Source organism: Lissotriton helveticus, chromosome 2_2 (assembly GCF_964261635.1).
Source record: "Lissotriton helveticus chromosome 2_2, aLisHel1.1, whole genome shotgun sequence".
Taxonomy (NCBI): domain Eukaryota; kingdom Metazoa; phylum Chordata; class Amphibia; order Caudata; family Salamandridae; genus Lissotriton; species Lissotriton helveticus.
Window position 1 is genome coordinate 395,976,654 of NC_136060.1, and position 27,499 is coordinate 396,004,152.

Sequence of the window (27,499 nt, forward strand, 5' to 3'; positions counted from 1 at the left end):
TCAATGATAGCCTTTCTGTGCTTGTTCCAATAGGTGCAGAAGTCGTGCAATCCATTATTTAATACCCATTTGTGATTCTCTTGAACAGCTCTGTTGAGTGAATGTGCTTCTTTTTTGGGCACTGTGTAAAAGTGCTGCTGTAATGTGCAGATTTTTTCAATCAGCTATTTCCAAATCATCTGTGCTTCTGCAGGCAGTGAACAGGATCTTGTGGTAACTGCATGTAGACGTACTGCAACGTTATTGCACTGTCCCTTTAACCAAGTAGGCTGTCTTGAAACACTGAACAAAAAAGTTAATGGCTACATGAACTACCCTCAACAGCAACTTAAATGTGGCAATGTATTTCTTTCTGCAACCACATCCCTTGAACGTGAAGTCCATTGAATGCCTGGTGTGGACAATAAAGAAACAACTGCCATCAAATAGAAAAAATCAAAAGCCGAAATGAAAGCTCTGCGCAAAAGAAAATTTAAAGAAAACATCAAGCCATTTAAAATTCCAACTAAAGCAGGCTACAAAAGACAAGGAAGAGCAAGAACAGAAGCAGGAATTTGCCTTTTAAACTCATGAACCAAGAAAACAGCTTCATTTTAAGGAAAAGTCAAAAGGATCCCGAGAGGAAGAGAATGAGACGTGGGAGAACGTGGAGACAGACTCACCTTGCTGAGATCAACTTTTATTAATTCTAGACCATTCCCACTAGATATCTTACAGTACCAGGCAGTGGTTAAACAGAAGTACACAACTATGGTGTCCAACTAGACTAAGAGTAGGCTTAGTTAGGTTTCCTTTTAGAAACCTTTTTGCTGACACAGAAGTCCGTGCTTACCATATTGCCAAGCATATAAAAAAATAGATTCTCCGAACCAGCATCCTCCAAGACAATGATTCATAGGATGTGGAAAATACAAGCTCTCCTCACAGGAACATACGAACAATGTGCCAGTGGTTTGTTTCACCAACTGTCACCATTGCAAGCTAAAGCACTAATGCTTCATCTTCCATGGGCTCTCCTCCATACAGAGCAAAAAACTGGAGGCAGTGGGAAGAAAAATAGAAAAGAGCAGCCGCAAGAGCGCATATAAGTTACCATTCTGCAGACTCAGAAAGCTCAGCTCTACTTTGGTAAGAAATGGATCTCATTTATGATCTTGCTCAGGAGTTTAGAAAAAGAGCAAATGTCAGTTATCCTAAAGGGAAAGGCCAGATCCTGCCTAAAGATGCTGCAGAGATGGCAAGCTGACAATTGCACAAAGGCAGACTCTTGAAAGAACACCTGGTTTAAAACCTCTATTGAAACCCACAGTAAAGTAAAGTCCACATTTGTAAAGCGCACAATCACCCGTAAGGGTCTCTAGGCGCTGGGGGCCGTCGGGAAGATTAAGCGAGCTATTGCCCAGAGTCACATGGTGCTGGGCTATCCTGCCGCCGGAGCCGGGGATCGAACCGTGGTCCCCACATTCCAGCGTCAGTCGCCCTGGCCGCGGCGCCACACCTCTTCCTTCAGTGCAGGCTACGAACATAAACACACAGTTTACAAGGGTCACTTTTTCTAGTATGCTGAAGATTAATCACTGCAACAAATGAAAATTAACAGCAAGACTTCAAAGGCAATGGGAGACCTACTAGCAAAAGGATCATTTACAAGTGAAACACAAAACAACATACTGGGAATAGGGCATTCACTCTATAAACATTAGCTGTTCCATAGCAGTCTACCATTGGGCTCTCAAGCTTTATGTGCTTAGTGACAGTCATACGGACAGAAAAAAAACATTCCCTTTAAGAGCAAAAAGAAAAGGGCAGAGCTCAAGAAACTTAGTCCAGACAACTCATGTAATCCATCACCAATATCCTACACCCATTGGAAAGGATAGCTTTTAACAAATAGTCACTACACTTATTCAAGAGGGACATTACACAGAACTAGGAGAGCCCTCTCAAAATCACACCAAAAACCTAAAGGATAAACAAGAAAACCCCAAAACTTTTGGAACAAATGGTAGATTGGATTAAAAGGGAACAGATGAATTAGGGAGCTAATGGACTTAGTCTACTTCTAATACGAAAAATAAAAATGTAGACCAATCATGGATCCAAGATTACGAACGAAGCTTGTAAAAGCTGAAACTCAGATATACAAAATGAAGACATTCAAATAAGTAATTTCAATAGGTCAAAAGGATGGCTACTTCCATATCCCACTAAGCAAATGTCTAGGGCTTACAAGGAGAGACGTTTATTATCACTTCAAAGCATCACCTTTTAAAATAAAGTTTATGTAAAGGGTTTAAAAAGGCCTAGTGCTAGTTTTACCACACTTAAGGTGTCAGGGCATACATATCTGTTCATACCTAGACCACTGGCTGGTGAAGGCCAATTTGGTCAAACAGTGACAAAAAGCCTAAATCAGTTTGAAAAAACATTTCATCCTGGAACTAGTTATCAACTGGCAGAAATCCTCACTTAGCCCTGCAAAACAGAAAACATTGAAGATCAGAACTGGATTTGCTGAGATTCAGGAAGGCCATACTATCACAGAAGAGAGCCACAACAATGAGGGAGCAAATTCTACCTTGACAGAAGTCACAACCGGACAGTTATGAAAATGGTGGAAATGATTGGGTCTTATTTCTGTGGCCAGGTTAAACAAGACAACTTCTGGAAGGGGGTGAATTGGTGGGTACAGCAAAGTGACCCTTTTTTGGTGGGCTGCAAATATTGCTGGAGTTATTCAGCTGCTATTTTTTCTTGAACTCTAGCACTGCAACACTGCTATCCAGTGTATGTGTTGGACACCTAAGACATCAGTATTGGCTTACATCGGATTTAACCTTTCTATATGGCCATGGTATACCATGCAGAAATACATCCATAGCATGGAACTCTAAATGCCACTTGTGGAGTGCATCATGTTCATGTCATCCACTACCATGACAGTGTAGACATTAAAGGTAGATCGTGCAGCAGTGGACCCTTCTGCAGACCTGCCAAAAATCACCCTTTGGACAGGTAGGAAAATCTGATTTTCAATATTAAGTCAGTCACCCCAAAGTGCACCTTGCTATCCACAAGGTAGGGTGCATAATACTTAATAGTGGAACATATGACATTAAAAATGGTATGGTGCGTCAGTGCCTAGACCCACACTTTTGACCTGTACCAGCTACAGCCTGCATTCAAAGACTAGATTTTTTTTTTAAATATCTCGGTACGGTCATATTTCATTTAAATATTTGGGAAATGCAACTTTTGTTATTTTACCATTTCAATGCCCGAAGATCCTAGAAGCTCATTTGCATTACACTCTTCAGCAACTCTTAGCATGTTCTCAGCCATGGAAGAGGTGTGATGTAAAAATTTCTCCCAGGAGCACCCAATATGCTGACCTAAATGGAAGAGAAGACTACCCTGAGTGCAAAAGACTGTGCATGGTGGAGACTTTCTTGTGACGCTACAGTGTCAAATCCTCCCCGACTCATCTGTTGCAACACTTGACCACACTTAAAAAGGAGAGAACAGGATGCCAGGAAGAGTCTTGTTTAGCCCCTTGTTTGGGTGCCAAAGGACCCTGCTTTTATCCTACCAGACTTTTGAGTTTGGTGTCGGTACCGAGCTTGCTTCAAACTGGATTTTCTTAGATGCGGGAACACTAATTATTATCATAGTGCTCTTCCCTACACACCCACAACTCGCAGCACAAAAGGAGTGTGACTGAAAACTTTCAGTATCTTGAAAATGGCTTAGCAAAATACATTTTGGGCCCATTTGAGGCAAAGGGGAATGGCTGAAAACATTGGTATGGTTGCCCTGGAGAACTTTAACTCCTTTGTTAAACAGTGCCCAGACGTCACAACCCCACCCACTAGTTGGTGCAAGATATAAAAGAGGCATCTCCAGGAATCTCCTTCAGAACACTTTCTCGTCCAGAGCAAGAATAGAAGACTAGATCTGCAGTCTGACCTGTGAGGAGCTCTGAAGGACTGGGCCAGTCAGTTGGCCGACCTATGCGTCTACACAGACTCAACATGCTGCAAGGAGGAGGGGAAAGGCGGAGGGGGAGGACGGAGCCCCGCCAAGAACCTATGGATGGCGGAGTCTGCCGGGGCATGGAATAACAGGGTGCCATCGAATGGATGATCAATCAGCCGCACCCGAACATTTTCAGGGAACAAACCGTCCCAAAGCCAAGCATGGCGACGGAGGGCTACTGTGGAAGCCATGGCCCGGCCCAGCACCTCCGAGATGTCTAGATCGGAGCGGACAATAAACGCCGCTAGCTCCCGGCCATCTAACGCACGAAGCCGTAAGTCCACCTGAACAGTCTCTTGTGAAGCTGCGGATCCCAAGGACTCAGCCAAGTCCCACAAACAAGAGGTGGCCTGAGCAAACACAAGGGGTTAAGGGCCCACAGGGCAGTGCTGGTCGAGGCGAACATGTTGCGCACCCAAGAGTCCAGCCAGCGAGCCTCCCGGGACGGCGGAGTCAACAGTGGCGGCAGGGAGGGAAAAGCAGTCCGCAAGAGTGGTGGAGGCAGAGGGGTGGAGGGAAAGACACTGCGGGTCATGCGGCCCAGAAGGTACAGGTGCAGAAGGTGATGAGGCACCGGATCCCCTGAGGCGGGGCGCCTCCAAGGCCCCGTCAGGGAATAAAGGAACAAATCCTCAAAGGGAAGCAGCAGGTCCCTCCCACCAGAGCCCTGATGGAGAACCTCCAAGAGATGGTCCGCCGGGAGATGAGCCACCGGGTCACCCATGCGCAGAACGCCCACAGCCGTTGACACTGCATGAGCAAAGGCCGCACCCACCTCCGTAGGGCCCCGAGGTGGAGAAAGCAGCTCCTCCGTGGAAGACTGCTGTAAACTAAGGCGGCCGTCACCGAAGCCTAGCGGAGCTGAGCGGGCAAAGGACAGACGTGGAAGTTAGATGGAACTGAAGAGAGGGGGTCTTGTCGCTCCTCCGGCAAACACCTTTGTGAGAAGTTGGCCTGATACCTTTCATCTGGTATTCAAGGGGTTATATTGTGGTAAAACAGCTGGCTTCACATGCCAAAAGAGTTTAGCCTAAGACTGCTTTGTCCATGCTACCATTAGGATAGCTGGTCTATAAGGTTGACTTACAACCAATCACCATAAGGGTTGTTTGGACTGATACAAGGTGATCACTAGAACTAGTGAGCATCATATATCAGGCCAACTTCTCACAACCTTGGCCTCAGGAATGGTGGGGAGCCGTCCTTCGATGACGCCAGTGAAAAAGCCAAAACACAGCAGCCTGTCTCCAGGGAGGATGACACCAGTAGGCACCAAACCTCCGGAAAATAGGGAGCGTCCGAGGACGAATCAGCAACTCGACCCCTGTCTGGAGCCGTAGAGTTTGCCGCCTGAGGCATGACGTCAACGCCATCCGGCGCCGAAGGAGATCCCGGATATGGCTCCTCCAAGCCACACCGAGCCGGGGACTGACGCCGAAGTGGCCAAGGGGCGGCGCCGGAACGACACCGACTAACTCAACCGAGGCAACCGCCTGCGTGGAGGAACGAGAGGGACCAGGGGAGTGACACTAAGCCCTCTGCCAGCCCCGGCCCAGAATGTGACTGAGGTGGCCCGGCGACCCATGCGGCACCGGCAGGGCCGATTCAACCTCCGACTCGCCCTCCGACGTGGCAGCCGCCTGCAGGGAGTGAATAGTTCCCCGTCCAGCCTCGACCCAGAGCGGGACAAGGCGGGTCCACCAACCCCTGTGACCCCACCCGGTCCACCAGGCGCCGTGGCCGCATCAGCTCAGCCGTGGACAAGGCCGCCACCTGTCCAGAAGACCAAGCGGGGCTCGGGGATGCGACCCGAGCCCTGGCGACCTCCCGCGACACCACAGGGACCCTTATGGGACATTGCTGCGAGGCAGAGGCACCTTGGTCTGAAGGAGGGACCCCAGAAGGGCGTACCACAACAGCACCACATCCTCCAAGCCTGAATCCGAACCAGTTGCGCCGAGGCCGGAGCCGTTGGCAACGCCGCGGAAGGCCCCGCGCATTGCAAGGGATCTGCTGACGCCCCAGGAGGGGAAGGTGGAGACGCCAGCAAGGCCTGCAAAGCTGCCGCATATGTCTCCACCTGGACTCTCGACTCCCCTTCACCAGGAAACGCTGGATAGGAGGACGACACGTGGGGCCGCATCACCTGCGGAGAGCTCACGCCCCCAGCAGGCCGAACACCAGCCCCGGGGACAAACTGTGATACTTAACCAACGGAGAGCGACACATCGGAGAGGGACGAGGACGCCGACCGTATCTGAAATTCTGCCGAGGCTGATCGAGGGGATGAAGCAGACCGAGAGACGCGCCGAGAGTAGTTTCATCCGGCACTCATGACGCGACTTCATCTTCACCTGTTGGCACGCCTCACAATCCGTGGTGCCGTGATCCTCCCCTAAACACACACAAATGAGTTGAGGGTCCATCGCCGACCTAAGACGTCCTCACGACGTGCAAGTCTTGAAGCTCGAAGGCATTCACACACTGTTCCACAAAAAACATTCACAAGGTAGAAAAAAGGGGCCCAAACAGGCCCTAACAGAGACCGGATCTGCGTTGCACGCGGAAAAGAAGGAGCGCCGGGGTGGGACTTATGTGACCTCCTTGACGTCACGTACGTGGACGCCTGGGCGGATTCGCGTGAGGTCGCAGGGAAGCTGTGGCAAAGAGTTTTCCGGATCCAGTCTCACGCCTGGGGGTAATTCTATGTTAAGGAATCTGTGGCTAGTAGTCTATCACTTTCAAATGTTAACGCCCTTAAGATGAAAAAACTAGGGTACTGTTCAGAACCAACAACTAGATGGCAGAATAATGCACAGAATCTAAAGATAATAGAGATCTAGACTGTAAAACATTTCAGTCTAGTGTGTTACTACACTGTTTACAAAGCGCAAACCCAACGGGGATGCTGCCTCAAATATACGGAAGAGCAGATTTTGGTATCAGTCTGGGCTACTAGATCAAACCACAACAAGGGTCAGAGTACAACCAAGTCAGCCCTGAGCATTAAGGCCTCTTGCACACATCTGTTGGCGAAATTACTTTAAATACGCCAAACCAAAGATAAACCAGTTTCCTGACAGTCAAGTTAGCATGTTCCTCGATGGCTGCTCGCCGTTCATTAACTTTGGATACCATACAACCCATTAACACCTGATCATAGTGAAAACATTAAGGTTTGAGCTTCCAAGGTAAGTTAGGCATCAACTGGTACACAAAAACAAAACACCTGGTTCACCAATTGACAAGGAGAATTGAATTTTGTTTGGAGGGGTGGTGGGGTACAAACCAGACTGTCCTCTGCAGGAAATGCAAGCCACAAAATTAAAAGGTATGTGCTGGAGCGCTAGAAAAGTAAGGGGATAAGGATACTGGCCACAATACAGCTCAAGAATAAAGAAAACATTTATACTTCCTTTACCATACACTGAGAAGCTAATGTGGTGCTACTAATTTCTAAAGTCAATAAAATGACATAGGAATAAACACAAAGTTGAGCATAAGGCAGTAGTGCTTAGGAGACATGCTATAACCAAGTCCATCTTATCCTTGAGAAATGTACCATCCGGCATTCTAAATGCAACTTAGGTTAGCACAAAAAACTAGTGAGCAATTATCATGGAGGTAACCATGAACTACGAATGTGAAGCAACAGTCCTCTACAGGGATATAAAACCTAAAACTGCATCATTATGTATTCTAGAGTTTAAATCCAAAACTGAGCAAGCTGCAGATAATAGAGCTGGGTTAAGAAAAGTTCAGTAAAGCAAAATCAAATATAAAATTGGCAACAAGCATCCATTTGTTAGGCCAATAAAAATCCTAACCTGTAGTGGACATTCGTAAGCAAATGCATCTTTGTTCAAGTCTCGATCTTTCATGCTAATGGCCCTCTATGCATACTAGTTTAGTGCAGGAATGAAATACAATAGACTGAAAAACTTCTTTTCAATCATTAGGGAAAATTAAATATAGCTGCATTTAGATTTATGTAACTATATTATTAAAATGTTTCTGCTTGGCTGCCCTGTCCTTGGAACGACTTCCTTGTCTTGCGCCGGGAGCCAGGGTACTTTGATACCTGGGTGTGCAGGTGTGTGCTCAAAGATTCTCAATTACACCTCAAATTAAACAGAGTGGTCAACGCACTGAGGCGGTTGGTGGCCTTCTGGAACACACTGCCATTCTCTGATGGTCAAACTGGCAGCGTACAAGATGGTGGTGCTGCCGCCAAGTTGCCTTGTACATGCTTCAAAATTTGTTGGGCCCTATCCCCACCCAGGTATAAAAGCAGTTGAGCTCTGTACTGGTGTTACTATATTGGGCTAGTGGCTTTGGACACACTGAACCGGCTGTAGAAGGAAGGGGGACTGGAGGCCCCTAGGTTGAAATTATACTACTGTGTGGCTCACTTACAGCATGCGACCCGGTGGCTGAATGAGGGGGGACAACTGGGAGAAAAGACAGCTGTGGGAGAGTGCAGTTGGACAAGCTCACGAACATTTATCTCCTATTAACAGGCTTGTGAGGAATTTGCTCTGGGACAGGCTCACCATCTACATTATGCTGGAATCTCAGATCTGGTTAAAGTGACATGGCCCACATATCCAATCGTTTGCAATACCGTGGATGGGGAAGCAAACCCCTGAAGTGGCTGCATGGATCAGGGATGTGCATGAGGGAACAATGGCGGAAGAAGCCCATATGAAAGCCAATCGAAGGGATGAAAAACTGGAAGAGGACCTTGCACATGGAGGGAGCTATGCGACGTGTTCTTGAACGTTGAATCTAATGAGAGAAATTATTACGAGTCAGACGCGAGTGAGGGCACTACCGAAGGGCAGACAAATTGATAAACCAGATAACGACAGCCTCGTTGATATATGAATTTGATATTAGATATGTCCTGCTCGTATCTTTGTACTCTGCCCTAAATTCTACCTGCTTGCACAGGTCGAAACTGTACACTTTGTTTCAGAGTTAAAAAACACTACATTACAATTTTCACAATACAAATACATTATATTGGGACAAATCTAACCAAATAAAAATTGGCTACTGCAGGGCAATGTTTGACTAAAGAGAAATAAAGCAGTAACTGCTTTAATACAGTACACTTCAAATTAACATTTATCCACATAAAGTGCAAAGGATAATATGAAGGCATTTCAGACAATTAATTTCTTTATACATGATTAAGCATTTTCTCTTTAAATTATTTAAAAACAGTTTATGAAAATGTAAGCCTACTTACAGTAACAGCACCAAACTGTTCCAAGTAATCTATTTCTGTCGGTTGTCCGAATCCAACTAGAAAGACATTTTAGAAAAGGTATTTTGCATGTAAATACAGAATGGTCACACTATAGAACTAGGGCATATTAAAACAAAATACCAGAAATTAAATTTACTTGCTTGAGATACTGGTTCTCAATCAAGTAAATTCTCTCAAATTATATAGAACACACTACCTCTTTATAAGTGCAGAAGACAGAATATTACAATTCACTTTGGATTCATAACAGACAGCACCCAATAGAAGAAATGTTTTAATAAAGAAACCCAAACTAAAAGGTAATAAGAGAGAAATCAATAGCTTGAAAAATTACAAATCTAACAGAAAAGGTGCTCAGTCATAAGCTATAGAGAAAGTAAACTTTTACTCTGTTCATCTGTGAGCATGTCCTTCTAGGGACTAGTGAGGCATATTTAAGAATCTGCAAAAAAAAGCAATAGTAGAGGAAGAGAAACTACTTGTTTGTAATCTTAGTTTTCAGACATGAGAATCTTCCTTTAGGTCTTAAATTGGTAGTGGATGAAAATTAGTGCCTCTAGTGGGCTATTCACAATAAGAAAGCCAGAGACAGAATTCTCAAAATCCAGATTGTTTACTTCAATTTGCTCGCTTTCCAAAATAACAGTGAGGCAAATTGTTACTTTCATAGTACTAGAATCCTTAGATTGTCTAAGAATGGACTGCATGGCTGACACTTCAAGAATAAGCCTTCTTGAGGAGTTTTAATAGGGAGCGCTAAACACCAGGGAAGTAAATTGCAGTATTTTGTTTGTTTCTGCCATCCTATAAAAGGAAGCAAGTTTATAGCATTGTCAGAGCTGTTTCTTTAAAGTATTCAACATATATGATGAAGGGTTTGATAATGAAGTCAATGCTGGTGGTAGCTTCAGCTTTGTAAAGGGCTCTGAAGTCTGTGTGGTGAATGACAGTCTCATAATGGTGAATGACAAAATCTGGAGAGGGGACCTTGTTTATCAGATCTCCCTTTGGTATAGACATGTGTGGATTGGGACCTCACCCAAGAGTATCATCCACTGTTGTGCATTTTGGCTTTTTTTCTTCAGAGCAAGATTCACTCTTTAAGACGCACTTTAACTTCTTGCAAACATGCAATTTTATAAGACATGGGATCACGGTAGCCAAATCAAAGAACCCTTAAGAGTCTTGAACATATTTCATCCTCTGTTTTACGACACCTGACAAAAGTAGTAAGTTATTCTTATGGGGTGGGAGGAATGAAAAACATTACAGTTAAAAAAACATTACCAAGTACACAAATATTTATGGCTTAGACACATGAACAAGTTCTACAAGCTAATTTAATTTCTTCTGCATTTTATGTTCTACATTGATTATCGGAAACATTAAAAGAGTAGCAGGCACATCCCTAAACACTAGCAGCTCTTTCTAAGGAAAAAGTTACATAAAACAAACTTCTTCCAATAAAAGGATTAACCAGAAAAGTTTCTTAAAGCAGTTTGATCCACACAAGGGTCAGCTCTAGTGTTAGAATCCAAACAGTGGCTTCTGATATAAAAATATTTCCTTATGACCGGTCCACAGATACCCACCAAGGATATATGCTTTAACAAGGTTGCCGTCCCATTGGTTGAATGGGCTTTGGCCTACCTAGAAACGACTTCGCTATTTCATATAGGGTATTGCAAAATAATTAAATATTGTTTGTATAACATGTCAGCTGCCTTAAGAAAGAAGTCGCTGAGCCTCATGAAGGTACAAAGCACATTATACAGAGGGAACTCTGAAACAAAGTGTCCAGCATGCTTTCAAAAGTGTATATAAGGAGTATTTTCCTTAGCACAGTGGGAAATGTATTGCAAAGCTTTGACTCTAGGAATGAAAAGTAACAGCCACCTCTTCTGACTCTGCACACTTCTGGAACTTGCAGGAGGTAGAGGCTGGCAAGTTGGAGTAATTTGGTCAGCTGATGAGTTAGGAGCCAGTTTCCAAAAATACAAAAGTCTTGCTGCAAGAAGGCCCAACGGGCAAGGACTAGAGATTAAGTATATGCAATTTTCTGCTGGCAACCACAGTAGCCTGTTTAGATGGGGGGGGGGGAGGACAGATTCTGTGTAAGGAATTTTGAGAATGTCTGAGTGCGGCGTTTTGGGCCATTACAACTTGCGTTTAATGTACCCTGGGAGACCAAGACACAAGACATTATCGTAGTCAACCTAGCAAGAAACTATGGCAGAGAACAGGAGATCTAGTAAGTGAAGATTAGATAGAATGAGCCTGCACATTAACGATCATTTATGAACTCAAGGTTTAAGTCTAGACAGAGCTGCAAAACTTGACTAATAAGAATGCTGAGAGCAATAGTTTACCCACAAAAAATTACTGATCCTTGATGGCTGCTCTGTCTTTGATTTGTTGAGTCAGGATTGGAGTCAAATAGGTTTTGGTTGCTGCAAAGGTCCAGTACACTACAGTGGCGTAGCTCCTTTACTCCAAGGGAGATTGCTGACAATTTGCGTAGTGCTGGCAGCACACCAGAGTTTTTGGCAGATGCACACGGGAAGGAAGAGTATGTTTGTTGTGATTGTTGGGACAGGTGCCGGCAAGGTTTGGCACCAAAAAGTCCACAGCTGGACCTCATTACTTGCTTTCTTCGCTCTTCTTTGTCCTCTTCCTTATGTCAGTCGAATCGGAGTTCCTGGCATCAAGGTGAACATCTACTCAATTTAGGGGCATTAAGGGGAGTGTAAGGTAGTAGATAATGGGCTACTTACCTTTGGGGTTATGACCACTTTGTGTGGGGAGTGGGCATAACCCTGAACCAGTGTATCTAATTCCACCAAAACCCAAAATGATGGAAATCTAATTTTTGTATTCACTTCAGGTAGTTCACCTGAGGGGTTTAATTGGACTGATAATGAACACTCCTCATTAGCTAGGCTTCCCACCTGTCATGTGCAGGGGGTGGCATTTACCTTGTCAAGGTGAAATGCCGGGTTTGCATAGGAAAGGCAGCAGAGGCCTTTGAAGCCTCTTGCCTTGATATGCCGATTACTAGCCATCCTGCTTGGAAGACATGACACCTCAATCATGAGCAGGCATTGTTTCTGACCTCAGAGGGCAGGCTCTCACCTCCAGGGGGTCAAAAACATTTGTGGGGTCAGGCTGGTCAATACCAGTCAAGCAGCAAACAAAAGGTTGGAAGGTTTTGAGGGGGCACGTCTAAGGTGCCCTCTGAGTGCATGTCTTAATCGATCCACTACTGGAATCAATATGGATTTATTAGGACAAGGTGTTTGATACAAAACACCATAGGTTTCATGTAACTGAGGAACTCTTAATGACCAGTGCATAGTACATGTACTCAAGATGGCTTCCGTGTTCACCATCTAGCAATTGGACTGAATAGCACAGGGGAATAGCTGCTCATGCAGCTATATTCTTACATGTGATATAATGCACCCTGCCTTAGGGCTGTAAGCCCTGCAGTACCGGTAACAAACAAGTTACTTACCTTCAGTAACAATATATCTGTAAGAAACACAGGTTAGTTATAGATTCCTTACCTTAGAATTACCCCCAGGTGTCAGACTGGATCCGGAAAGTTTTTTGTCAGCAGTACCCCAGCTTTGCATTCGTCGTTGGCTTCTTCGTCGCCAGGATGATGTCGCGCTAGCTACTTAGACGCCACCCTCGTGCGCTGTCAGTTATTTACACGACTTTCCACGCCAGAAGCGCAGAGCCATGCAAGACACTGACCACTGGTACACAAAACTAGGGACCTGAAAGGAATAACTTAACCCTAGAAGACAGTTTGCAGAACAGGGAGGATGGGTGGGGCGGTAAGGAATCTATAACTAATCTGTTTCTTACAGATATATCGTTACCGAAGGTAATTAACTTGTTCACCTAAAAGAAACATTTATATATTCCTTTCCTTAGAATAGATACCCCAGCAATACAAACCCAGGAGGTGAGTCTGCGAACTAAGTTCACACCAGGAAGTCCTGGAGAACAGAACGGACAAAGAAGCTCTCTTTAGACTTGGCTGTCCAGGCAGTAGTGCTTGGTGAACATGTGCAGCGATATCCACGTAGCTGTCTGACAGATGTCATGTAGGAGGACTTCCCATCCAAAAGCAGTAGTAGCTGCTGTCTCCCTGGTGGAATGGGCATGCAGCCCCACTGGAGGCTCCTTCTTTGCCAAAGAATAACAGGCCTTGATGCAAAGAAAGACCCACCTCGAGATGATCGGCTTGTGCATGGCACGACCTTTCTTAGCACCCGCGTAACCAACAAAGAGCTGGTCGTCCTCCCAAAATGGTTTGGTGCGATCCAAGTAGAAGTTAAGCGAACATTTTGGATCCAGACGGTGGAGCCTCATCCTCTTCTAAAGGATCCGGAGGCTCAAAGAAGGTAGGCAAAGTGATGGTTTGGCTAATATTAAAAGAAGTGACCATCTTTGTAAGAAAGGATGGTTGAGTTCGGAGGACGAACTTGCCCGGATGAACAGCCAGAAAAGGAGGCTTTAAAGACAGAGCCTGTAGCTCACTCACCCTGCGCGCTGAGGTGATGGCCACCAGAAAAGCAGCTTTCAGAGTGAGGAGTTTGAGGGGACAGTTATGTAGTGGCTCAAGGGGAGCGCACATCAGATAGGTAAGAACGACGTTCAAGTCCCACTGACGCATTACGAAGGGAACAGGAGGACAAAGGTGAGTAATGCCTTTAAGAAATCTATTTACGACAGGGGACTTGAAAAGAGAAGCTGATCAGGAAGGCAGAGAGGTAGCCCTTAAGAGTGCCCAGAGCAGAGCCCTGCTGGGCCAAAGACAGGTGGAACAAGAGAACCTCAGAAAGAGGATCCCCAGACTTTGCTGTGCACCATGCCACAAATGTACTCCATCCACAGGCATATGCCGTCTTAGTGGAGGGACGCATGACTGTCAAGATTACATCACAGACTTCGGGAGGCAAGTCAAATGAGGTCAAATGCCACCGCTCAATCTCTACGCAAGGAGGTGGAGACTGGACAGGTTCGGGTGGAGGACCATCCCCTTCTGCTGCGACAGAAGATCATCCCAAAGAGGAAGTTGGATCGGGGATCGACAGCCATGATGAGCTGCTCGGGATACCAGACTTTGTGCCCAATCCGGAGCCACAAGAACGACTTGGGCCCTGCCGCGCTTAGTCTTCTTCAGCACTCTGGGCAGACATGGTATAGGCAGAAAGGCTATAGAAGACTGAAACTCCACTCGCGATGAAAAGCGTCACCTAGCGAGTGCCGCCTTGGAAATTCCAACACGTAGAACTCCTGACATTGCGCGTTCTCCCACTGATGAAAGAGACCTTGCACCGCCTCAGAGTGAAGACTCCATTCGTGATCCATCATGCACTTGCGGCTGAGTTTGTCCGCCCTGGCGTTCAGTGAACCTGCCAGGTGTTGGACCACCAGGGATATGCCCCAATGTTCCAGCCATGTCTAGAGACAGAGGGCTTCTTGACATAGGGTCCACGTCCTCTCCAAGTTTTGTTTGTTGTAGTACCACATGGCGGTGGTTTTGTGTGTGAAACACCTGAACTACTCTTCCCCGGACAGAGGGAAGGAATGCTTTTTAGTGCAAGACGGATCACCCGAAGCTCCTGAAGGTTGATGTGGAGCTCTAACTCTGTCAGAGACAAGAGGCCTCTGATCTCAACCTCTCCCAAGTAGCCGCCCAATCCCAGAAGGGATGCGTCTGTCACCACTTTGTGTTCTGGTTGGGAAAGAGAGGGATCTGCCGTTGACCCAATCCTGGTTTGTGAGCCACCCCTGCAGTTGTCGTGCAGTGCCCTCCGAGATCTAGACGCAATCTGACAGATTCCCCTGATGCTGCACCCACTGGAACTTCAGGTCCCACTGCAGAGCCCGCATATGCCACCTGGCATGATCAACCAGCAGGATGCAGGGGGGAGGCCATGAGGCCCAGCAGCCTCAGGGTCATCCTGACCGAAACTCGGGATAGAGGCTTAAACAGAAACATAGCCTGAATATCCTGAACTCGCTGTTAGGAGGATAAACCCAAAACTGTGTCGTGTCCTGAACCGCTCCGATGAAGAGGCACTTCTGAGAGGGGGTCAGGTGTGACTTCGGCATATTAATGGAGAACCCCAGCGAATGTAGGTCGGCCGTTGTCCGGAGGTGGGAGACGACTGCCTGGTGCGAGCCCGCCTTCAACAACCAGTCATCGAGATAGGGGAAGACTGGAACCCCTGATCTGCACAGATGAGCTGCGACCACCGCCATCACTTTCGTGAATACCCAAGGGGTGATGGTAAGGCCAAAGGTGAGCACAGTAAACAAAGTGCTCGTGGCCTACCGTGAACGGCAGGTAACGCCAGCGGGTGGCTTGACGGGGTGTGAAAATAAGCGTCCTGCAAGTCCAACGCTACCATCCAGTCTCCGGGGTCGAGGGTAGACCAGACCCGAGATAGTCCAATGGGGCTACTCGTTGACCCTATCTGCAAAACCCACCTGTCTGACGTGATGGTGCACCAGTGGAGGAGGTGATGGCGGATCCTGCCGCCCACTGGCGTTTGATGGGCCTGAAAGGTCAGACTAGGAGGGTTTTGAGGCTGCTGCAGAGCGTGTGGTGGTGGACTGGCCCGCCTGCTGGCCCCCAGAAACACATCAGTGGTTCCCACATCCCCGGATACACGGAGGTTAAACAGCTTGCGATGGCCTGTGGCTCTGAAAGGAACGTGTTGGGGACATGAAAGGGGCTCTCTCCCCTCGCCAATAGCACGGGAGAGTACGGGCCGGACCTCCTCCGGACACTGAGGCAACACTTGCCCCACAGTATCGCACACGGAGTGGGAATAACAGCCCCACAGGCATGCAGTGTTTACCAACCGCAGCCCTAGGCTGGAGGAAGAAAACAACTTCTTCCCAAAATGATCCAGCTTCTTGGATTCTCTGTCCAGTGGTGCATTAGGGAATGCGCTATGGGACGTTAAAGCTTGGACCACCAAGCTCTCGGGGGAGGGATGTTGGGAGGGGAAGTGGGGTCGCCCGGGGCTAGGCGGTGGTGTCTAGCAACCATCATATCCACAGGAGCCCATGTGTGGGGCCTGGACCAGGTGCCCAAAAGGACGTTTGTGCGGGCTTCGTTAAAACGCCAGGAGGGGCTCGAAGAGCTCGCTGCCGGCTGAAGCACCTCTGTCAGGTTAGTCCTGACTGCCACAGTAGGTAGCTCGAGCTGTAGGGCCTCAGCCGCCCTACGCAACACCACTGCGCAAGACGCTCCCTCCGCCATAGCCACGGTAGGAGGAGACAACATGCCAAGGTCTGGTGAGGTCTCCAGACCACTGGCATCCCCCAGTCCCTCTCTCCAGCCCTGGTCGTACTCCAACTGGGTCAGACACCTCCCAGTCTTCCTCACCCTCCTCTGGCTGACAAACTGGCTGAAAATGGCCAGGGTTGAATGCAGGCACAAAAGTAACCATCGGCACAGTATCCGGCGCCAGTCCAGCTCCGTATCAACGTCAGGTTGGAAGCGGGGGGGTGAGGCGGGGGGGGTCGAAGCCAGCTGGCGGTCCGATTGATGCTGGATGCGGACGAGGTGCCGGTGGAGGTGTAATGAGGTCGACCGGCGCCGATCTGGATCCAGGCCAGCCGAATCCGCGGGGCCCGAAGGTGCACCGGAGTTGGGCTGCCCAAAGATGGCATGCATCGCTTCATAGAACTGATGAAGCTGGCAGGGGTCGCTCCTGGTCAGGCCTGAGTCGACCCTGAAGGCATCGCACGCGGAGCCGCGAGAGGGGTACCACCCGCACGCTTCGTCACGTCGGCCGACCGACAAGGGGGAAGTCGAAGAGAGACGATGCTTCTTCAACTTACCTGACCCAGAGTGCGAAGACTTAGACGAGGAGTGATGGCTGAGTGATGATGGCTCCGCAAGTCAGTCCCTTGACTTGGAACGACGCAGAGCAGACTGCAGGCCTTTGAGTAGATTTCCTGATCGCTGCAGCAAATACTTTGGGGCCATGGTTCAGCAGTCGGAGCACGACTTGGAGTCATAGTCGCACTCCAGGCAGTAGAGGCACACGCAGTGCGGATCCGTCACGGACATCAGTCGGGTACAGGAACTGCAGGCCTTGAAGCCGGGCATCCCTCGTGCACAAGGAGTTGATGTTCGGCTCAAAATCAAAGTCGACAAAAGTTGCTTGCTGGTGCGGAAAAAGAAAGACCTGACGTCACCACGAGAGGGCGGCGTTAAAGTAGCTACCACAACGTCATCCCGGCGACCATCACGCCAATGACGAACGCGGAACATGTGTACTGCTGACGAAAAACTTTCCGGATCAAGTCTGACACCTGGGGGTAATTCGAAGGTAAGAAATCTATAACTGTTTATTTCAGATATACAAATATCCATGAAGTGTCAGTGGGTCTGGATCACAGGGTGTGTGCCATGTCATGTTTTTACTTTCATGTGACCATTTGACGCAGCGTGCAATGGCAGCCTGCACTAATTTAGTGGTGGGGCCCTTAGAGAGGCACAATACATGCTGCAGCCATTAAGACCCTATTTAGTACCAGGAGTATGATTTACTAGGGACTTACAGTGGTGTTAAAGTTCTTGCCAGTTGTGGAACTGCTCAGTTACCTTAATTTTGTTTAACACTGGCACTGGGGGCATGGTTAGCAGGAACCGAATGAACTTCAGTCAAAATCGCATTATATACCAGGCAAAAAATGGTTAAGGAGGACTCTCCATCGCCCACAAGACCTCCCTTCGACTCTCCACCTACCACACAAGTGACCCCCCACTCCAACACCGAACACTTCCAGATCCAGACCAACCCTAGGACCACGCTACGGGGCACCCTTTTCTACAGCCCCACCGGACCCAGGACCAAGTCCACAACCTCCATCGCCCGCCTAGGTGCAATCCACTCCATCGCTTCCACAGACTACATTCTACTCAGACCTCAATTTCCACCTCGACAACCGCAGCGACCCCAACTCAATCACCTTCCTCGACAACCTCGGACTGAAGCAGCTAGTCACCACCTCCACACGCAAAGCCGGGCACCCCCTCAACCCCATCTTCGCAGGAGGGACCAACATCCATTTCAGCCACACCTCGCAGCCCCCCTGGACGGACCACCACTAAGTACACTTCACCTTCAACACATCCACCGGACCCACACCTCCCCCGTGCCTGCCTCGAAGGAACTGGAGCAAGAACACAGAGGAGCACCTCAACGCCACCCTCCTCTTAGACCAACCCGGAGCCATGACCAACGTCAACTCCACAGCCAAAGAAATTCACAGCTGGATCTCCAGCTGCGCCAACAATCTTGCACCCCTCCGCCACCCTGGCAAACGTCCCCTGAAAGCAGCTTAGTTCACCACCGATCCCAAGTAGCCAGACGCTCCTGCAGACGCCTCGAGAAAACATGGCGAAACCAGAAAACCACTGAAGACCTGAACAGCTACCAGAACGCCCTGAAGGAATACGACCAGCGTTTAAGGGAAACAAAGCGAACTTTCATCAGGAACAAAATCCACACCAACGCAACCAAAGCTAAAGAACTCTCCAACGTCATACAACAATTCACCAAACCCGCCAGCAAAGCCACGGACATAACACCGTCCCAGAAACACTGCAACAAACTCAGCTCCTACTTCCACCTGAAAATCAAGGCCCTCTACGACAACTTCAGCAAACAGATGCAGGACACCACCCCATGCTCCACCACCACCACCAAAAAAAAAATAACGACCACCACCACCTGGAATCCTGCCACCATTGAGCACACCACCGCGACCATGAACACCACCCACTCAGGAGCCCCCACGGACCCAAGCCCACCACAAATCTACCACAGGACCATCGCCATCGCACCCGAACTAGGACACCATCAACACCTCTTTCAAATCCGGCATCTTCCCCAATGACTGGAAGCAGGCAGAGATCAAACCTTTCCCCACGAAGCCCACGGCGGACCAGACAGACATGAAAAACTACCCGCCCATCTCTCCTCTTTGCTGCCAAAGACACAGACTCCTAAACATCCAGCTGACCACCTTCATAGAAGAAAACTCCATCGTTGACGCCTCCCAGTCCAGGTTCCGCAGCAACCACAGCACTTAGATGGCCCTCCTCGCTGCCACTGACTACCTTAGCATGCTACTAGACCTGGGGCACCCCGTAGCCCTCATCTTACTTGACCTCTCCACAGCCTTCGACACCGAACAAGTTACTTACCTTCGGTAACAATATATCTGTAAGAAACAGTAGTAGTGATAGATTCCATACCGTAGAATTACCCCATGCGTCACTGGATCCAGAAAGTTTGTCAGCAGTACCCCCGAGTGTTAGGTGGCGTAGTACAGCTCTGCGTCCATCGTTGGCGTCGTGGTTGCCGAGATGACGGCGTGGGCGCTACTTAGAAGCCGCCCACGCACGCTGACTTTTGTTCTGTACACGACTTTTCGCGCCAGTAACGCAGAGCCATGCAAGAAACTGACCACTGGCGCATTGAAACTAGGGCCCTGAAAGGGATGACCTTAACCCTAAAAATCAGTTTGAAGAACGGAGAGGATGCGTGGGGCGGTAAGAAATCTATCCTTACTAATGTTTCACAGATATATCGTTACCGAAGGTAAGTAACTTGTGCATCTGAAAGAAACACGTAGTGATAGATTCCTTACCGTAGAATAGATACCCCAGCAATACCAACCTTGGTGGTGAGTCTGCCAACAAAGATCACACCAAAAAAACACGGAGAACAGAACGGCCAAAAAGCCATCTCTCCGGGCACGGCTGGCCAGGCAATAATGATAAGTAAACGTGTGCAGCGAGGCCCACGTGGCTGCCTGACAGATGTTTTGCAGGGGGACACCACGTCCCAATGCAGGAGTGGCTGCAGTAGCTCTGGTGGAATGAGTACACAGTCATACCGGAGGTTCCTTTTTAGCCAACAGAGTAACAGGCTTTAATACACAAGACAACGCAGCGGTAGATAGTTCTCTTGTGTACCGCTCAACTTTTCTTGGTGCCAACATAACCAACAAAGAGTTGGCCATCCAACCGGAACTATTGTGTGCTGTTGTGATATAAGGAGAGCGCACGCTTTGGGTCCAGACGGTGGAGCCTCTCTTCCTTCCTGGAAGGATGCAGAAAGAAGGTAGGCATGGTAAAAGTCTGCCCAATGTGAAAGGCCATAACTTTCGGCAAAAAAGAAGGATGGGGCCTGAGCACAACCTTGTCCGGATGGACGGAGAGGAAAGGAGGCTTACAGGAAAGACCCTGGAGCTCACTCGCCTAGCAGAGGTGATGGCCACCAGGAAGGCAATCTTCAAGGTCAAGAGACAAAGAGGACAGTTGTGAAGGAGCTCAAAAGGAGCACACATCATGAATGTAAGAACCAGGTGCAAGTCCCACTGAGGCATCACGAAAGGAATAGGAGGAAAAGGGTGTGTAATGCCTTTGAGAAATCTATTTACAACAGGGGACTTGAAAAGAGAGGGCTGATCAGGGAGCCTGAGAAAGGCCGGAATAGCAGAGATATTGATAGTGCCCAGAGCAGAACCCTGCAGGGCTAAAGAAAGAAGGAACAGTAGTACTTCAGAAAGGGGATCCACAGCCTTTGCTGCGCACCATGCCACAAATTTGTTCCACCTACAGGCGTATACCACTTTAGTAGAGGGACGCCTGGCTGCCAGAATGACATCACAAACTTCAGGAGGCAAGTCGAAAGGAATCAACTGCCAGCGCTCAATCTCCACACAAAGAGGTGGAGGCTGCACAGGTTTGGGTGGCCTCCACGAATGTGCCCCTTCCCAAAGCACTCCTTCTCCCCTTGTCGGAGAGCGATCAAGCATTTATGACCTCAAGTCTCAGAGACCCCTCCGAGAGAGGCCATAGCAATAATGGAGTCACACATAGCGAAGGTCTGGGAATTGCTTCTGAAACTTCTGCATCTCATGTAATTAAGCTCCCGAAACTGATGTAACTTTGTAACTATGCTTTAAAACAATTGTCCTTCCTCATGTAAAGCGCTCTGATACCTCCGGGTCTACCAGCGCTATATAAAACTTTTCAAATCAAATCAAACAAAATACTCTTCAAACCCAGTACGGGGCCACAAGGATGACTTGTGTCCGGTCGCGCCTGATCTTCAGCACTCTGGGCAGAAGTGATATAGGCGGAAAGGCGTACAACAGAACACAACTCCACTCGTGACAAAAAGCGTCGACGAGCGAGTGCCGCCTTTGAAATTTCAACACGCAGAACTGATGACCTTGTGCGTGCTCTTCAGTGGCGAATAGATCTAACCAAGGCTCTCCTCACTGCTGTAAAAGACTTTGCACCACCTCTGAGTGTAGATGCCATTCGTGATCCATCATGCACCTGCGTTTGTCCGCCCTGGAGTTTAGAGAACCTGCCAGGTGTAGAACCACCAGGAAAAACGCCCTGATGTTTTAGCCATGTCCAGAACGCAGAACCCACTGGCATAGGGTCCACGACCCCACCCAGCCCAGTTTGTTGCAGTACCACATGACAGTGTTGTCTGAATACCTGCACTACTCTCCATTCGAAAGAGGGAAGGAATGCCTTCAGTGCAAGCCGGATCGCCCGAAACTCCGATGTGGCCGCCCCATCCTAATGGCAACTGTTGTGCAGTGCCCTCCGAGATATGGACGTGATCGGACAGGTTCCCCTGATGCTGTGCCCACCGGAACCTCAGGTCCCACTGCAGAGCCCGCATATGCCATCTGGAATGATCGATCAGCAGGATACATGAGGCCCAGCAGCCTCAGGGTCACTCTGACCGAAACCCGGGACAAGGGCTGAAAGATTGGAATCCGAGCCAGAATATCCCGGACTCGCTGTCGAGAGTATAGACCCGAAACTGCACCGTGTCCAGAACTGCTACGATAAAGAGGAGCTTTTGAGAGGGAATGGGGTGCGATTTCAGCACGTTGATGGAATACCCCAGCAAATGCAGGTCGGCCTTAGTCTGGAGGTGGGAGACGCTTTTAACTACCAGTCGTGGCTGCAACTACCACTATCAAAGGGAGCACGGTGAACAGAAAATGCTCATGGCCTACCCTGAACCGCAGGTAACACCGGTGGGCCCACAGGACTTGGATGTAGAAATAAGCATCCTGCAAGTTCAGAGCTACCATCCAGTCTTGTGGATCAAGAGCAGACCTAAGCCAGAGTGAGCATCTTGACCTTCTTTGCGGTGGAAGCGGTTGACATTACGGGGGTCTAAGAGAGGACGTAGGCCCTTGTCCTTCTTGGTCAAAACAAAGTAATGGGAATAGCAACCACGGCCTACTTCTGGCATCGGAACGCGCTCGATGGCTCCCTTGGCCAAGAGGGCCACATCTTCCTGCTGAAGAAATACCAACTGATCCCCCGACATGCGGTGGTACTGAGGTGGCATGGCTGGAGGAGTAGTCTCGAAGGGAAGGGAGTAGCTCCTCCGGACTATATCTAAAACACACTTGGACGTAGCCCGCAAGTCTTTAAAGTCTGCTTTGTCGCTGAAGAGGCAGCGGCCATCAAAAGGCATGTCCATAAGTGTGTTTTGGACATTCCCCGAAAATACAGTTGTCCTCAACCAGGCGTGGCGTCGAACCGCCCCCGTCGTTGCAATCGATCTGCCCAGTGAGTCGGCAGTGTCTAGGCCACAACAAATCATGAACTTAGCTGCGTCTCTCCCCTCTGCAACAGCCTGGGAGAAGCTATCCGGGCCTCTTCAGGACACTGAGGCAGCACTTGCACCACCGTATCCCACAGAGAGTGGGAATAACGGCCCAAGAGGCAAACAGTGTTCACTGACTGCAAGGCGGAACTAGCGAAAGAAAAAATCTTTCCAAACTGATCTAGTTTCTTGGATTCCCTACCCAGAGGTGCGGCAGGGAAGGCAGTCGGGGAAGCAGATGCTTGGACAACCAAGCTCTAGGGGGTGGGGTGTCGTGAAAGGAAAGTGGGGTCACCTGGAGCAGGTCAATGGCGTTGAACCAGGTTCCTATCCACAGGAGCCCCTGTGGTGGGCCTGGACCAGGTGCCCAAAAGAACGTCAGAAAGCGATTCGTTGAAGGGGAGTAGCGGCTCCGCAGAAGTAGCTGCTGGCTGAAGCACTTCTGTGAGGAGGTTAGTCCTGACAGCCACAGTAGGGAGCACGAGCTGTAGAGCCACGGCCGCCCTACACAACACCGCAGCATAACTATCGCCCTCCTCCATAGCCACAGTAGGAGACAGCATGCCAAGGTCTGGTGAGGTATCCAGACCACTGGCTCCCCCCCCCCAACTTCTCTGCCGAGTCCTGGTCATACTCGCAATCAGCTGTGAGAGGATCCTCAGAGTCCTCCCTTTCCTCCTCAGTCCTTTCCACTGGTCTAAAATAAGGAGCAGGGACATGGGGATAGAAATCCCCGAGCAACTTTGAGAACGGCATCGACTAATGCCGCGTCCCCATGGGGGCTGAAACCGGGGTAGACATCGTCCTGAGGAGCGGGCGACGTCAGAAGTGGTGCTGTCGTCGGTGGAGGTTTTATAAAGTCAACCGAGATCCAGGTCTGGATCCATGGGGGGGGTTCTACGGCGCTGGGGCCAGAGCCAGCACGGATGCCGGGGCCGCCGGCGATGGAACGCCAGGACCCCCAGTTGGGACTGCGGGGTCTGAATGCACACCAGCGGGACCAGACGGCCCAAAAAGGCGAGCCATGGCCGACAGAAACACCTATCTGCCCGGAGTCGCCGGCAGACCCAGAAAGGGCGGGTAGGTCGGCGGTGACAACACAGGCTCCGCCAGAGGTACGGGGTGGGCACCACCCGCGTCGTGCGACCGGCAAAGGTAGGTCGGAGAACGAGGAAGTTTCTTCGACTTCTTGTGCTTCGCCTTACTTGACCCAGAGTGCGAAGACTGATCCCGGGGATCGATAATGACTCTGCGCACGGTCCCTCGATCTCCCATGGGACCAGGACCTCGAAGGGTGTGGACCCTACTGCCAGGCCTCCAGCAGCTTTTGGGGCAGCACCTGCAGACTTCGGCACCACGGCCCGGCAGTCGGGACACGACTTGGGGTCATGGTCGCGCCCCAGGCAGAAAAGCCCCACTCGGTGCGGATCCGCCACCGACATCATGCAAGGACAGTCCTCGCATGACTTAAAATCGGGAATCCTAACTGCACCAGGAGTCGTAGACTCGATGAAAAAAAAGTCAGTTAGTCAAAAAATTACTGGGGGTACCTGCTCTTCCCGGATCTGTGCTTGCTGGCGCGGAAAAATAAAGAACTGACACAAGCGCATGTGGGCGGCGTCTAAGTAGCGCCTGTGACGTCATCTCGGCGACCACGACGAGATGCACAACGCCACCTACCAATGCACAGGGGTACTGCTGACGAAAACTTTCTGGATCCAGTCTGACACCTAGGGTTAATTCTACGGTAAGGAATCGATCACTGTTTTTTTCAGATTCACATCGCACCCTCACAGCCAGACTACTCGACGCAGGGATACAAGTAATCGCCCTCGCCTGGAGCTGATCCTTTCTCTCTGGCAGAACCCAGAGGATCAGACTCCCACCTTTCCTCTCAGAACCCACTCAGATGAACTGCGGAGATCTCCAAGGATCATCGCTCAGTCCCACGCTCTTCAACATCTGCATGGCCCCCTTTGCTGCCATCGTCAGACAACAGGGGCTCAGCATAGTATCTCACGCCGACACCCAGCTCATCCTCACCCTCACGAAGAACCCCGAAGATACCAGACTGTTTCCAAGAAGGAATGAGAGACTTAGCCGCCTGGATGAAAAGCAGCTGCCTGAAGCACAACTGAAAGAAGACTGAGGTATTCATCCTCAGACCCTCTACCTTGGACGACACCTGGTGGCCCTCCGCCCTTGGGAGTCCGCCCACCCCTACAGACCAGGCACGCAACCTCTGCATCATCCTCAACTTCTCCCTCACCATGACCCGCCAGATCAACTATATCGCCTTCTCCAGCTTTAACTGCCTCCGGATCCTCTGCAAGACCTTCAAATGGATACCCCCGAATGCAGAAAAAACGTCACCCATGCACTAATAACCAGCAGATTGGACTACGGCAATGCCCTCTACGTCGGAAACAGAACCCTCACACACAAGCTACAGACCATCCAGAACGCCACAGCCAGACTCTTACTCGTAACCCCAGGGCACAAACACATGACCCAACACCTATGCACCCTCCACTGGCTCCTCGTCTAGAAGAGTGACCTTCAAAATGCACACCCATGCCTCCAAATCCCTCAACAATCGGACCCAAATACCTCAACGAGACATTCTTCTTCCACGTACCCAAGAGACACCTTCGCTCTGCAGACCTTGCCCTCGCAGAGGACCCCCCCCCCCCCGCATCCGCAGAAATAGAGCAGGAGGAAGAGCATTCTCCTATGTCGCAGCCCAAGCCTGGAACGAGTTCCCAGTGAACATCAGACGCTCCCCCACCCTCCACACCTTCAAAGGGAGCCTCAAGACCTGTCTCTTCGATTGAACCGGAGCTGCGCCCCTCACCAGTGCCTTGAGACACTCACAGGTTAGTGCGCTAAATAAAACCCTGATTGAGGTGTTGATTTTGCAGGCTCAGGTTAAAGACCCTGCCCTGCTGCGGCAGGAGATGCTCTCATGTGGGAGCCTGATTGGAGGGCAGATGCTAATGCCCAGAAGTCCCAAGCCAGAACCAATAGGATGACTTGGGCACAGTCGCTCCACCTTGATTTGGAACCCATGGCAGGAAAACATAGGAGTGGTGTTCCCTTCCAGCTGGAATGTGTATCCTAGTGAGCGCTTACACAAATATCTAGCCAGGGTTCTCATCACTGCTGGAAGATGACTTAGGCCACTTCTGAGTGTTGGCACAATTTGAAGTCCGCAAAACTCTGCCAGCTGGACTCACCCGCGCTGGCATTCAAGGATCTCTCCACAGGTTCACTATCAGAAAAATGCCCTTACACTTCAGCCGACTATAAGGAGCAGAGGCTTTTAGCACATAACCCATGACTTCACTCCACACTGATTGCTGCGGTACCACAACACATTGGTGTCTGGGAGAACATGCACCAGCCTCCCATTGATGGATGACAGGAAGGCCATCAACAGACAAATGGCCAACAACTCCAGCATTCTTATAGGAAGACCGATTTCCACTGGAGGCCAGAGTCTTCTGACCTAAACTTACACCCAGACTACCTCCCCTGCCAAGCAGAGACAAATTTGTCACCATCATCAACTCTGGGTTTGGAAGACTGCTCTACCGATGGTCCTATTGAGATCTAGCAGCCACCTTGCAGATTGTGTGCAGTTTCTTCCAAAAACTGAATGGAATCCAACAGGTTTCATGGGTACTGGGCCCAATGAACTTCAGATATCACTGCAGAGTCAGCCTAAGCCACTTGGTGGAATTGTCAAGTAGGATGCAGGAAGAAGGCCAAGAAGACAGATTGCTCTCATCGAGAATCAGGACCGAGACATCCGAATCAGAGCCCAAATGTACTGTACTTGTTGCAACAGAGGGAAGGCCCTGAATTGTACTACAACCAGGACAGCTCCAATGAAAGGAAGCCTCTATGAAGGAGTCCGGTCTGACTGTCATTAAATCAGGAACCCCAATAATGTCAGGAGTTTCACTGTCCTTCAACAGCCAGTCATGGAGCTACGGAAAAACCGGATTATCATCAGGCGGTTCTTAGTATGTGGTTTGGTGTAACCAAACCACATACTAAGAACCGCCTGATGATAATCCGGGCCGTACACACATCATACAGAACACATCAGGGGCTCACGTGGTGTCCAAACTCTACAAGTTGTGCTTGTTTTCACTTCCCTCGTCTGATGAAGCGGTCCGCTCCGCGTGGGAACTTGATATAGGCACACAGATCTCGGACGATCAATGGGAGGCGTGCTGTGTCATGACCCGGGAGATATCCATGAATAGCAGGCACAAACTCATACATTTTAAATTCCTTCGGAGGCTATACCACACACCGGCGCTTGCACATAGAATTGACCCCTGCAGACCCCACACCTGCCCTAAATGCAACGCCCCTCAGGCTGACTTTGCGCACCTTTCCTGGACCTGCCCGAGATTGCACGCCTATTGGGTTGAGGTACACAGAACTCTAGGTGAAATACTGGATCAATCATTGA

At 49.4% G+C, this 27,499-nt stretch overlaps 1 protein-coding gene across 6 annotated transcripts in view; it reads right to left on the reverse strand.

Moving 5' to 3' along the window:
- Positions 1-27,499, reverse strand: part of TACC3 (transforming acidic coiled-coil containing protein 3) — a 475,241-nt gene that overhangs the window by 277,909 nt on the left and 169,833 nt on the right. For all 6 annotated transcript variants that reach the window (XM_078678629.1, XM_078678625.1, XM_078678627.1 and 3 more), the window contains exon 7: positions 9,290-9,345. In XM_078678629.1, the coding sequence (XP_078534755.1) occupies positions 9,290-9,345 (56 nt within the window). The remainder of the gene's footprint in view (positions 1-9,289; positions 9,346-27,499) is intronic.